The 12,895-nt window shown below is 55.5% G+C and overlaps 1 protein-coding gene across 3 annotated transcripts in view; it reads right to left on the bottom strand.

Moving 5' to 3' along the window:
* The window catches only part of Dhcr7 (7-dehydrocholesterol reductase), a 23,489-nt gene that overhangs the window by 9,758 nt on the left and 836 nt on the right, over window positions 1-12,895 (bottom strand). Inside the window, exons 2-9 of one of the 3 annotated variants that reach the window (XM_013020956.1) lie at window positions 12,675-12,715; window positions 6,967-7,070; window positions 6,317-6,539; window positions 5,262-5,352; window positions 4,338-4,551; window positions 2,736-2,940; window positions 2,140-2,271; window positions 163-906 (exon numbers count right to left, since the gene is read on the bottom strand). In XM_013020956.1, coding sequence (XP_012876410.1) covers window positions 442-906; window positions 2,140-2,271; window positions 2,736-2,940; window positions 4,338-4,551; window positions 5,262-5,352; window positions 6,317-6,539; window positions 6,967-7,064 — 1,428 coding nt within the window. In that variant the 5' untranslated portion in view covers window positions 7,065-7,070; window positions 12,675-12,715 and the 3' untranslated portion in view covers window positions 163-441. Of the gene's footprint in view, window positions 1-138; window positions 907-2,139; window positions 2,272-2,735; window positions 2,941-4,337; window positions 4,552-5,261; window positions 5,353-6,316; window positions 6,540-6,966; window positions 7,071-9,555; window positions 9,595-12,674; window positions 12,716-12,895 lie in introns of those variants that run through there. The other 2 variants (XM_013020958.1, XM_013020957.1) reach the window with 2 other exon arrangements.

The following is a 12,895-nucleotide window of genomic DNA, read 5'->3' as shown; positions in this document are numbered from 1 at the left end:
CCACGGACACACACACACCACGGACACACACACACCACGGACACACACACACCACGGACAGACACACACACCACGGACACACACACACACACCACGGACACACACACACCACGGACACACACACACCACGGACACACACACCACGGACACACACACACACACCACGGACACACACACACACCAAAACAGCTTAGCTTATCCAAGGCTATCAGAAGTGACCGGTCACCCTCCCACCTTATTCTTGCTGGTGGGAAGACAGCTGGTGTAGACTCAGATCCCCGTGGGGAAACTGAGGGGAGGGAGCAACAGCCTGGACAGGGCACCTGCCCGTGCCAGCTCATTCCGTATCATAGACGAAGGGACTGGGTTTCCCGGAGGGGGATCGGGACGTCAGCCCACAGGTCCAGCTCCACTCGCTCCACACGGCCACCTGGCCGGTTCCTAGAAGAGCCCGGGCAGCAGGCGGTAGGGCACGGCCGCGGTGTAGCGGTCCCAGTCCCGGCCGTACTTGTTGGCACAGCGGTGCTCGTCCCGCAGGCAGCGGTGGGTCAGCAGGATGGTCATGTAGATGGCGTAGAAGTAGGGCAGGAGGTGGCCCCCGCCGCAGGCCAGGCAGTAGGCCAGGCTGCCCATCAGGTCGCCCGTGTAGTTGAAGTGGCGGGCCACGCCCCAGAAGCCAGACACCAGCAGCTTGCTGTGGTGCCGCTGGCCGTCGGACGAGGAGTACGCGCACTCGATGACCTTGGGCTTGCGGCCCCAGATGAGGCAGCGTCCGTCCGTGCGGCGGAACAGGTCCTTCTGATGGTTGGCCATGCGGAAGACGTAGTAGCCCACGAGCCCCAGGAGCAGGACGCCCACGGCGTGCGGGGTGGACAGCTCCACGGGGTGGGACACCAGGTACAGGCCCTGCGGGCCAGAGAACGGTGAAGCATGGCCAGACCGGGCACTGCCTCAGTTTCCCCTTCTATGAAACACACACCTGCCCGGGAGGCTGACTTGGGGCAGGAAAGTCTGTGACACTCTCATCTCCAAGGAACTACTCAGAACAAGCCGGAAGTGGCGCTGTGGCCCAAGTGGTAGTGGGCTGAGGACAGCACCCAGGCCCGCCCAGCAAAAATCCAAACAAAAAGCAGCACAAACCACTGTGTTGTGCGCTCACCAGGCCGTGGGGGCAGTGGTGGCGTAACCGCGATGTAGGGGCGGAGTCACCATGGCCACCCAGCCGGCTCCATCCAGCCTGACCTGGCTGACGCGAACCTCGTGGCACGTTCTCGACCTGCTTCCCCGCCACGGCACAAGCCCAGATCCCTGACACTGAGCCGCCAGCCAGCGCTGACAACTGAGACCCCCGGGGACTGGCCCACCCGCCCTCTGCACGCACCAGCACGTCACCTGACAGCACTGCCCGGAGGCAGCGGCGTGGGCTGAGCCCGCCACAGGCACACGCCCAGCTAAAGCCGACGAGGCTGAGGTGGATTAGTGGGTCAGGGCTACAAAATGGATTTCCAACATGCCACTGGGACGTGAGCCCTCCGTGGGTCAGGGGGGCGAAGGGAAAACACAGACACGCGTTCCTTGCTGAGAGTTGGCGGATGGGGTCCAGCCAGGCACGGTGGCTCACACCTGTCATCCTAGCTACTCAGGAGGCTGAGACCTGAGGATCACAGTTGGAAGCCAGGCAGGACAAACTACTCAAAAAGCTGGAAGGAGAGCTGTGGCTCAAGTGGTAGAGCATTGCCCTTGAGCAAAAGAACTCAGGGACACTGCTCAGGCCCTGAGTTTAAGCCCCTGGACCAGCACAGAAGAAAAAGAAAGATAGAAGAAAAAGAAAGGAAACAAAGAAAGAAAAAAAGAGGGGGGAGAGGGGAGGAAGAGAGGGGAGGGAGGGGAAAGAGGGAGAGAGGAGAGAGGGAGGGAGAGAAAAGAAGGAAGGAAGGGAGGGAGGAAGGAAGGAAGGGAGGGAGAGGAAGGAAGGAAGGAGAGAGAGAGGGAAGGGAGGGACAAAGGGAGGGAGGGAGGCAAAGAAAAAAAGGAAAGAGATGGCTCTGGTGCCGGTGGGACCCATCTTTCCCCAGGGGGCAGAGGTGACAAGGGTCCCAGCCCCACGCCCCACACGGCCCACGGGCCGCCCCTCCTCACCTGCAGCGTGTACAGGTAGGGCAGCCAGACGCAGTCGCCCCAGCCCAGGTACCACCCGAAGTGGTCATGGCAGATGTCTATGGTCTTCAGGTACCAGGCCTCATTCCAGAAGAAGTCCAGCACATAGATGGCCTGAGAGACAGTCATCACTCAGTGACCCCCGGACCTGTGCCCAGCCTGCATCCAGTAGTTATGGACAGGGCCCTCAGCCGGTGCCAGTGGCTCACGCCTGTCATCCTAGCTACTCAGGAGGCTGAGACCTGAGTATCCCGGTTCAAAGCCAGCCCAGGCAGGAATGTCCAATAGACTCTTATCTCCAATGAACCACCAGAAAACCAGAAGTGGCGCTGTGGCTCAAGTGGTAGAGCGCTAGCCTTGAACTGAAGAGCTAAAGGACAGTGCCCAGGCCCAGAGTTCAGGCCCCACCAGCGAGGGGGGAGGGGGAAGAGCTGAACTCAGAGCTTATGCTTACTGGCCAGCGCTCCACCACGTGAGCCACATCCGCCGCTTTTGTGGAATGCCAGAGGACATGGTGTCGGAGCTCTGCCCCGCCCCCCACGGCACACAGTGTCCCCCTGGTGGCATAGGAGCTTCACCTGCAGGACGTTGACCAAGACCATGGAGTTGGTCACGTGGCCGTGGAGCTCCTGCTGCTTGGCGGCGAAGGACAGGTTGATGAGCGTCCAGGCAACGATCCCCGGGCGCCCGTTGAAGAAGAGCTTGAAGTCAAACCACTTCCCGATCCGAGGGTTAAACTCAATGCCCATCATGTAGTTGTAGAAGAAATTGCCTGTGAATTTGCTGAAACCATAACAATAGACACCGTTGGCCACCTTATCTCAAAACAGGCCTCGGGAGCCATGTTCGGCGGGGCCTGGGGCTGCAGGGCAGCAAGCGCCTGGCTCCGCTCGCATGGCTGCAGAGGCCCACGCACAGGGACATGCAGCTCTGCCCACGCCCCTCCACCCTCATCTCCTCCCACTGCCAGGAAGCTGTGCTTAGCAGACACCTGCAGACGGGGGCACAGACGGCTGCTCCCAGGAAAGCTAGGAAGCCGCACCTGGGCCGGAACCAAGCCTCTCCTCACCCCACCCTATACCCTCAATGCAGGCCCAGGTGGGTGGATGGGTAAGTAGATAGGGTAGGTACCTGGGTGAATGATAGAGGGGTGGATGGGGTAGGAAGGTGGGTGGAAGGTTGGGTGAATGGTTGGATTGCTGGATGGATGGATAGATAAGTGGATAGATGGAGAGAGTAGGTAGAGTAAGTAGAGGATAGATGATGGATGAATAGGTGAATCGATGGATGGATGATCAGTGGACAGGTGGGTGGATAGGTAAATAATGGACAGGTGGGTAAGTGGGTAGACAGATGGCTAGGTAGATGGATGGGTGGATGGGTGAGAGGATGGGTAGGTGGGTAGATGGGTGGGTGGGTGAGTGGTTGGGTGGATGGTTGGGTGGGTAGGTGGATGGGTGAGTGGATGGGTAGGTGGGTAGATGGGTAGGTGGGTGAATGGTTGGGTGGATGGTTGGGTGGGTAGGTGGGTGGGTGAGTGGTTGGGTGGTTGGGTGGGTAGGTGGATGGGTGAGTGGATGGGTAGGTGGGTGGGTGAGTGGTTGGGTGGTTGGGTGGGTAGGTGGATGGGTGAGTGGATGGGTAGGTGGGTGGGTGAGTGGTTGGGTGGATGGTTGTGTGGGTAGGTAGATGGGTGAGTAGGTGGATGTGGTAAGTGCATGGGTGGAGGGAAGGAGAGATGGCACAGTTGATAAGACAGATGGGACTGGATGAATGGCTGAGCACTGCCAACCTAAGGCTTCTCTGAGAACAGGTGCCATCCAGCAGGGCTCTCCTGAGAAGCAGTTATGTTGAAGCCACGAAGGAAATCAGATTCTTCCCTAAGACTACGTCAGGCCACCATAGCTACTCAAAGGAAGAGGAAAAAGGTTGCCTTCGCCCCAGCCAAAAGCTGTCTTTCTGGCTTACCCACTCCATGACACCTGGTAAGGTGTCAAAAGCAAACTTGCCTGCCTTCAGCTGATCCTTCCTGCGGCAGAGAAACCACCGGACATTACAAAGGATGTTCCTCGGGGCCAGACAAGTCCCATCCGCCTCTTCCCAGACCACCGCAGGGGAGCGACAGCACGGAGACGGAGGCCCTACTCGCTGCTATGCTTGCCGGCCTCTAAGGGACCTACCAGTCCTCGGCACTCGTGGGGAAAAAGTAGCCCTTGATCATCGCGAAGGTAGACACGGCGTAGCCGAGGATGTTGGCGCACCACAGCAGCGGGATCCAGTTGTCAAAGATGATGGTAGGAGAGAAGTAGAACAGGAAGTGAGCATTGGCGAACCACAGAAGGTGGGTGATGAGCCAGGCCTGCAAGCCGTTGATCTGGTACTTGTTCACAATCCCTGCAGAGGCAAGGAGGGTGGAAAAGTCAGGAGGGCGCAGACGCCTGGCGCTCGCTCCCGGCTTAGGCCTAGCAGCAGGAGTGGGCTGGGGACACTACTGTCTGAGGCTCCACAGTGACTGCTGGGAATGCCCCAGCCCACCACTAAATCGGGATCTCTCGGGGGAAGATGGATGGGTAGAAGGATGGGTAGGTAGATGATAAGATGGACAGATGGACTTGTGGGTATATAGGTAGGAAGATGCTAAGTAGGTGGGTGGATGATCGATGGGTGGGTGAATGATGGAGGGACTTGTGGGGGGATAGGTAGTAGATGTTAAATGGATAGGTACGTGGATGATGGATGGATAGATGGGCGGGTAGGTGAAAGATGAATGGATGGATGGATAGATGAGTGGGTGGGTGGGTGGGTGAATGATGGATGGACAGACTTGCAGGTGGATAGGTAGGTAGATGGTAAGTAGATGGGTAGATGACCAATAGATGGATGGATGGATGGATGGGTGGGTGGATAGATCATGGATGGACAAGTGGGTAGTAGGGAGTGGGTGGGTGGACGGATGGGGCTAGGGTGAAGAGCCTGCTCTACCCACAATGGGACTGGAGTCAGGTTCCAGCCCCTTGAGACCTGGTGCTGTGGAAAATACCCAGGTTGAAGCCATGCTCCTCTGGTGAGGCAGCTCAGGGGAGGCGCAGCTGAGCAGAGCTTACCTGCCGGGGTCACTGCCCCCTCCTGGACTCCCCCTACGTAGCCTGGCAGAAATCGGTGGCAGAAGTCAGGGAGTAACATGTATAGGAGAATCTGAAATAGAATTTCAGGCCAAATAACTGGAGGCCCGCAGGGCGTGTGTGCAATGAAACAGATTCGTTTTATTGGCAGTGCAAGGAGAGGCTGAACGCTGAACACTGCCTCACTGTAGCAGTAGAAGGGGGATGGGGCTACTGCTGCCTGCAGGCTGACCCCGAAACTCACCATCAAAACCACAAAAGCCTTCTCAGGGCCGAGGAGCAGGCTTCCCCTCCCTTCTTCCCTCTTATCTCTCCCTCCCTCTCATTCCCTTCCTCCTTTCCTTCTCTCCCTCCCTCTCACCCCCTTCCCTTGTCCTTCCCTCCCTTCCAGTCCATCTCTCAGCCCCTGGGTTCCAGTGAGCTCAAGTCAGGTACAACAGGACACCCCACATTCTTAGCTTCACCTGTTCGGAACACCTGGCTGTCATTCTATCCAGATGAAGTAAATCAAAATAAACTAATGAAGCATGAATTGTTATGACAGCAAGACATTCCACGAAGCTTTTTTTTTTAAGTTTAAGACATTTAACCCAGGGTTGGGAAGGTGGCTCAGTGGTAGAGTGCTTGCCTTGCATGCCTGAGGCCCTGGGTTCCATTCCTCAGCACCACATAAGCAAAAAGAAAAAAGCCGGAAGTGGTGCTGTGGCTCAAGTGGTAGAGCGCTAGCCTTGAGCTGAAGAGCTGAGGGACAGCACCCAGGCCCAGAGTTCAGGCCCCACAACCAGACCCCCCCAAAAAAAGAGGAATAAAAAGACATTTAACCCTGTGCTGCAGAGTCCCTCACGCCTTCACCAGTACCTCTTGAAAGAGAAATGTTATTTAATGCTGCTCTGCTCTGAAGCAAGGCTTCTCAAACTGGGCACGCGCGGCTCTGGGGGCTCAGGATGTCCTCCCACCCAGCTCCAGGACGGGGAGTGTGGTCCCAAGCCCCAGGCAGAGGCCAGGCCAGCACACTGCCAGCCAGGGCAGGGCCTGACCTGGAAGATGACCCAGGAGGCATAGAGCTGGGCGGCTGTGGCCGTCACCGGCGGGGTCTTGGCCCAGATGTCTGCGAGGCGAGCCTTGCCAGTGGCCAGGTCCACCACAGGGGTGGTCAGCGAGCAGTCGTACTGGTCACAGGCCATGATGAAGTAGTAGACGATGAAGGGGGCGAAGCTCAGCAGGAAGATGACGCTGGCCAGGGAGAACCAGTCCACCTCCCTGCAAAACAGACAAAACCACTGGGCGCCGCGGCCCACCCCTGTCATCCCAGCTACTCAGGAGGCTGAGACCTGAGGATCATGCATCAAGCCAGCCTGGGCAGGAAAGTCCGAGACTCTTTCTTATCTCCCATTAACCACCAGAAAACTGGAAGTGGTGCTGTGGCTCAAGTGGTAGAGCACTCGCCTTGAGCTGAAGAGATCCTGGACAGTGCCCAGGCCCTGAGTTCAAGCCAAAGAAAAAGACAATGGAGACCTGAACTCAGCAGATGTCCTGGCACGGGAGTCCTGTCCGTGTCATGAGCCCATAACTTGAGTGACAGCTGTCTGCCACTATGCAAGGCCCACCACTGGGTGTGAAAAGCCACTATGGTGCCCAGACTGAGCTGCTAGGACCCCCCTTAACGGAAGCTGCCTCGGGTTCTTACCAGGCCCGGCCCCACTGTCCTTGAGACGCGGCCTTGCCATTGAAGTTGCTGGCAGGATTCTTGGCTTTGAGGATGCTGGCCTGAGATTTTGAAGCCATCGTGGCCTGAGGGAAGAAGACAAGTGCTTAGTTCATCCTGAAGACCACCTGCGAGACAGGTGTCGGGCACCTCTGCCCGCTGCCTCTGCGGGGCCCACAGGCCATCCTGGTTCTGACAGCAATTACAGACGGAGAAGAAATGGGCAGCCCTAGGCTCCCCCTGACTGCCTCCACTCCGTCCCCCGTCACCTGCCCTTCTAGCTTCTCGCACCCACCCCTGTCCTTTCTCCAAACAGCACCAGTGTGTTTGTGTGTGCTGTCGGTGTCCCTCGGGGAGAAGACACCACCAGGGCAGACGTGGAGTATCCCACCCATCCCTCTGTCCTAAGAACACTGATAAATCATTACCCAGGGCCCAAGGCTCAGGCCTATAATCCCCGCTACTCAGAAAGAGGGGAACTTGAGGAGAAAAAGTTAGCAAGACACTATCTTAACCAATAACTGGGTGTAGTGCAGCATGCCTGCCATCCAGCTAAGCAGGTGGTGGGAATAAGAACTGAGGTCTGAGGCCACAGTGGGCAAAAATGAGAAACCTTACAAAAGCTAAAAGGCTGCAGGCAGCTCAAGGGGCAGTGTGCCTGCCTGGCAAGCATGCGGCCCTGAGCCCCAACCCCAGCACTGCCCTGCTCCCCCACAATCACCCTACCAAAAAGTGGGAAGGACAACGTTCTCTAGGTTCCCACTGCTGCTCTAAGAGGTCTTAACTTGGGATAAGCACTGAGGACCATACTTCCACAGCAAGTTCAGAGGGTGGACCTTTAAATTTTAAATCATCAGGGAATTTGGGGGGATGGGGAGGCCTCAGGTCCTGGGAGCTGTTCCTGAGCTTTTTTTGGCTCAAGGCGAGCACTCTACTACTTTGAGCCACAGCACTTCGTCCAGTTTGAGTGGTTTATTAGAGATAAGTCTCATAGCAATCCTCAGATCTCAGCCTCCTTAGAAGCTAGGATTACGGTGTGAGTCACCGGCCCCCAGGTAAACGGCAGGGATTTCCAAAAGGTTTTCTTAAAAACAGAGAAAAGCAGGCTCTTCCAGAACCGTGGGACCTCGGATTTCTCTGTCTGACGCTAGACTCTAGAAAGCAAAGATGGAACCAACTAGACAAAACGAGGCAATTAGTAACTCCAGGAAAAACAATTACACGAGGAGAAAAAGAACACAAAGCCTAACAATACTGCGTGCTCCTGCTGGCATCCAGCCCCCGGCGTGGGGTGCTGGTAGGGCGAGTTCGGCATTTGGAGGCGATTCTGACTATGGGAGGCCACCGAGGTAAGGCCCAGACCCAATGTGATGTGGCTTTCCAGGGAGAGAGGAGACCTGCGCTCCGGTGCGCCTCACCCCCTGCAACTCCACCCCCCCACACCCTCCCTGCCCTGTAGCAAGAAGGGCTGCAGGTCGCCCATCCTGAACTTGCCCACCGGCCCTCTGGCAGAACACTTCATTCTTGCCACATTCATTCTTGTGTTTACTCCCAGCAACACTGGGCCAGCCCTGGTAGGACAAGCCCTGAGGCCTGCTCTCCAGTCTCTTCTGCCGCCAGCCCACTCCAGGTGGAAGGGAACACCCACCCTGCTGCTCGGCCCACAAGAACCAAGTTGGTGCTTGTCTCCTGAGCTGAGTTTTCACCCTGGCTAGGATAAGCCGAGTGCACCTGGGCCTTCGCAGCGGCTGCGCAGAGGCCACCGCCACTTCACACCAAAGGCCTGCAGGGGACACAGGATGCCAGCGAGGAGGGCCCCACCACGGATGACCAAACCAGTGTGCCCGAATTTAAACAGTGAAGGCCCATGGGCAGCTTGGAGGAGGGGGTCACAGCCCCTTAATGCCTTCTTGGCACAGCATGGGGCCAACAGAAAGAACTGAACTGGGGGCTGGGAAGGTGGCTCAGTGGTAGAGTGCTTGCCTTGCATGCCTGAGGCCCTGGGTTCAATTCCTCAGCACCACATAAGCAAAAAGCAAAAAACGGGAAGTGGCACTGTGGCTCACGTGGTAGAGTGCTAGCGAGCTGAGGGACAGCGCTCAAGCCCAGAGTTCAGACCTCACGACCGGACCCAAAAAAAATAAAAGAAAAAGAACTGAACTGGGAGAGTGATGGAGGCTCGGGGAGATGCCGCCCTCCTGAGGTAGGCGGGTCAGGGTACACCCGGCCAGCCTTCCCCACAGGCGCTGGGCAGAGGCCTACATATCCTCCCTAGGACTCTCAGCCACTCTCAAGCCTACACACTCCCTGAGCGCATTCCAGGATCCACAACCATGCCAAGAACACACAATAGCACAGAGAATAAGCTGGACTGGAGCCTGGCAACCTGCGTCACGTTGGATTTGCTAATCTTCCTGCAGGCCTTGTGTCGTGAACGTTTTTGTCTGGTACTTGTGCCCACAGCCAAGTGCTGGTGGCTCACGCTTGAATTCTAGCAACTCAGGAGGAGGCTGAGATGTGAGGCTCGTAGTTTGAAGTCAAGCTGGATAGAAAAGTCTGTGAGACTCTTACCTCCAATTATCCACCAGAAAGCCAGACGTGGGGCTGTGGTTCAAGTGGCAGAGCACCAGCTGTGAACAAAAAAAAGTTACCTAGGCCCAGAGTTCAAGCCCAGGGCCAAAAAAAAAAGTGGCTCAGGTCTCAGTGTTCCACGAGTTAAATCGAAGTGTCGAGATTTGTTGGTCCCAGAAATGAAAGGGTTACTGAGCCATCAGAAGCCGTTCCTAGGCCACCAGGGGCACAGCCAGTGTGCCAGGGAAATGGCCACCAGTTACAATGGAATTCTAGGAGGAGGAAACTGGAGCTCTCGCATTAAGCCCATGTGGATGGTAGGTGCTAGGGCAGGCCACTGCGAAGCACACAGTCCTGGGGTGGGGGTGGTGTGTGTAATGGGAAGGTTGGTGTGTGTGTGTGTGTGTGTGTGCCTAAAACAAGCCTTTATCAAAATCACATCTCATGTTTCTGCACGTCAGAATCTGCTCGGGGATGGGCTGGGTAGCTGGTGTGTGGGCTGAGAGCCAGGCGGGTACTGGACTCCGTCCCGTCCCATGTGGGCTGGCCCAGGCCTCCCCACAGCCAGGGACACTCAGGGCAGCGGGCGATCCAACCCCTGGCACTGGAGACCCAGCTTCGGGGAGGGTTGTCACATCCCTCGCACCCCCTCTGACCAGCTGCAAGCTCACAGCCACTCACGGGCTCCACATAGGTGACAGGGGAGTGGCAGGCACTGGACTGTGGACTTAGGTGCAACAGTAGAACCAGACACTCAACATCCAGTCCGAGCCATGTGCCTGGCACTCCACCTGGAGACTTGCTCCTCCAAAGGTGAGGAGGCTAGGTAGAGGTCCAGAAAGGGAGGATGACTGTCACTCATCCAGCAGGCCTCTGTGGGTGGGAGGGGTCTGGCCCCGACTCCTGGAGGGCCACGCTGGGTGGGGGCCTGCAGAGCTGTGCTGAGCTGTGAGCTGCTCTAAGGATCTGATGTGGAGGAAGATGATCCTGGAAACAGGAATCAGCAGAGGGACAACTTGGAAAATCTGTTAAATCTCAGGAGCGCTACTGGATTGAGGGATGAGAAAGAATGACAGAACTAGGATTGGGCAAAGGGGATGGGAAACCATCTCAGAAAGATTCCCAAGGGCAGTAAACACCAGCAGGCACGGGAGTGTCTGCAGAGCTCACCACAGACAATTCTGATGACAGTTACAAGTTCCAGGGAGAATCAGATAAGAAATGGCACCAAAGGCCACCCAGCCGGTCCCAACCAAGCACAGCCCATCATGCCCCCAGGAAGAGGGCCGTTTGCAATGGATAACATCATCTAAGCGGCTTTTCAAATCTTAAGCTGAAAACACAGCTCTTTCTTCTGTTTTTCCTTTTTTCTAATTTTTCAAGTACACATGTATTTGCAGAATAAAATAATTTTCTTAACTTTTAAAAGAAAAGCCCTGGCTCATAATAACCACAATCTCCTAGAAACATCTGTGGCTTTAACAGGAGTTGACAAGGTCCCCTGGCACCCTGCCATCCCAGGGTTGAGGCTGACATGGGGGCGAGCGCATAACTTGGGCTTACCTGTGGCCTTGTCCAAAGGATCCTCATCCAAAGGACAGGACAGTCACCTGCTGGAGTCCCACAGGAGACTTGCAAAGCCACACTGGGACCCTTCTAAACTCTTGATCAGCACAGCTCTGGCCTGACTCTGTGGGGCTCAGCTTACCTGGGGAGGGCAGGCTGGAGGCCCTGCTGGGGAAGGAGTCTCCCAGGCAGAAACTCTGACCCTTCATACCTGAGAGGCAATGAAACTCCAGTCCTGACGGAGGGAGCTGGCTTTCTGCTTCTCAGAAGTCACACGGTGCACACTCACCGTAACACTGAGGTCTGGGAGACAAACGTGCAACCCAACCATCGTCAGATGCCACCGTGCTTCCAGACTGTCATCTGCCCCACAAGTCAGCATCTCTACACATCCAATCTCCCTTCTTTCTTCTCCAAAATTGGTCTGTATGAGCATTTTCTGCAGCCTGGCTCCATCTGGCCACATCTTGTACACAGCTTCCCAATAGGAAGGCCGCCTATCTGCCCACTTACGTTAATTCGTATTTTTTAATCCGCCTACATTAGTGTACAAGGGAGGGATTCATGGTGGCATTCCCACACCCTGGCACAGGTATCCCTGGCACCACTCCATCTTTTTAAAAACAACCTCAACAGGTTTCATTTGACGAATTTCCCATTTGCAAATACTACATATTCATCCTCGGACACCCTCTTCTGCAGCTCCTCCTCGGGCTGGTTCCCTGCCCCCACCTACGAAGCTGGAAGCCTCTTTTACTCTGCTGTCATTCACTTTGCTTCTTTAAAACAAAAAGAAAACAGCGCATGTTCTCCCTAATATGCGGTAGTTAGATTTAAAAAGCAACAGGATATGACAAACTACAGGATTCTAGACCATCATATACAGTGAGACCAGAAGAGGATAGTGTTGGGAGAAAAACACCAACTTGTAAAATCCAAGCACCTCTTCATATGTATATAAGATAACACACACACTGAAACTCCAAAGATAAGGAAACAAAGGCCCTTTGCCTAGTTTGTCTTTTTGTTTTCTTCAGATGACTCTATTCTCTCTCTTTTTTGGGGGGGTCGGTTGTGGGGCTTTAACTCTGGGCCTGGGCTGTCCCTGAGCTCTTTAGCTCAAGGATAGCGTTCTACCACTTTGAGTCACGGGGCCACTTCCTGTTTTCTGGTGGTGAACTGGAGAGTCTCACAGACTTTCCTGCCTAGGCTGGCCTTGAACTGTGATACTCAAATCTTAGCCTCCTGAGTAGCTAGTACAACAGGCATGAGCCGCCAGCCCCCAGCGACTCTGTATTTGTTACTTCATATATGGTGTATACTAATATGGGGCGACTCTGTATTTGTTACTTCATATATGGTGTATACTAATATGGGAAGATGGGACAGGATCAGTGGAAAATGGGTGAAAACGTGAAGCCGCCGGGGCCCACTGGCTGCACTGGACATTGAGGAAAGGGAACCACGCAACTTCTGGGTGGAGATGGGCGAGAGGGAATGGGAGAGAATGAGGGAACAAACGATACTAAGCAAAAGGAAGGAAACGAACTTACCACCTGACGTGTGTAAAGGCAACCTCGCTGTATAGCACTCTGAAACAAAAAGTTAATTTTTTTTAATGGGGATGGAAGGGGGAAAGTAGGACAGAGGGAGGGAGGGTGACACTACCCAAAGAGAAATGGACGGGCTGGGAAGGTGGCTCAGTGGTAGAGCGCTTGCCTTGCATGCTCGAGGCCCTGGGTTCGATTCCTCAGCACCACATAAGCAAAAAGAA

This window comes from Dipodomys ordii, unplaced genomic scaffold (assembly GCF_000151885.1).
Source record: "Dipodomys ordii isolate 6190 unplaced genomic scaffold, Dord_2.0 Scaffold54, whole genome shotgun sequence".
NCBI lineage: Eukaryota > Metazoa > Chordata > Mammalia > Rodentia > Heteromyidae > Dipodomys > Dipodomys ordii.
This window is presented reverse-complemented; position numbering and strand designations above follow the sequence as displayed.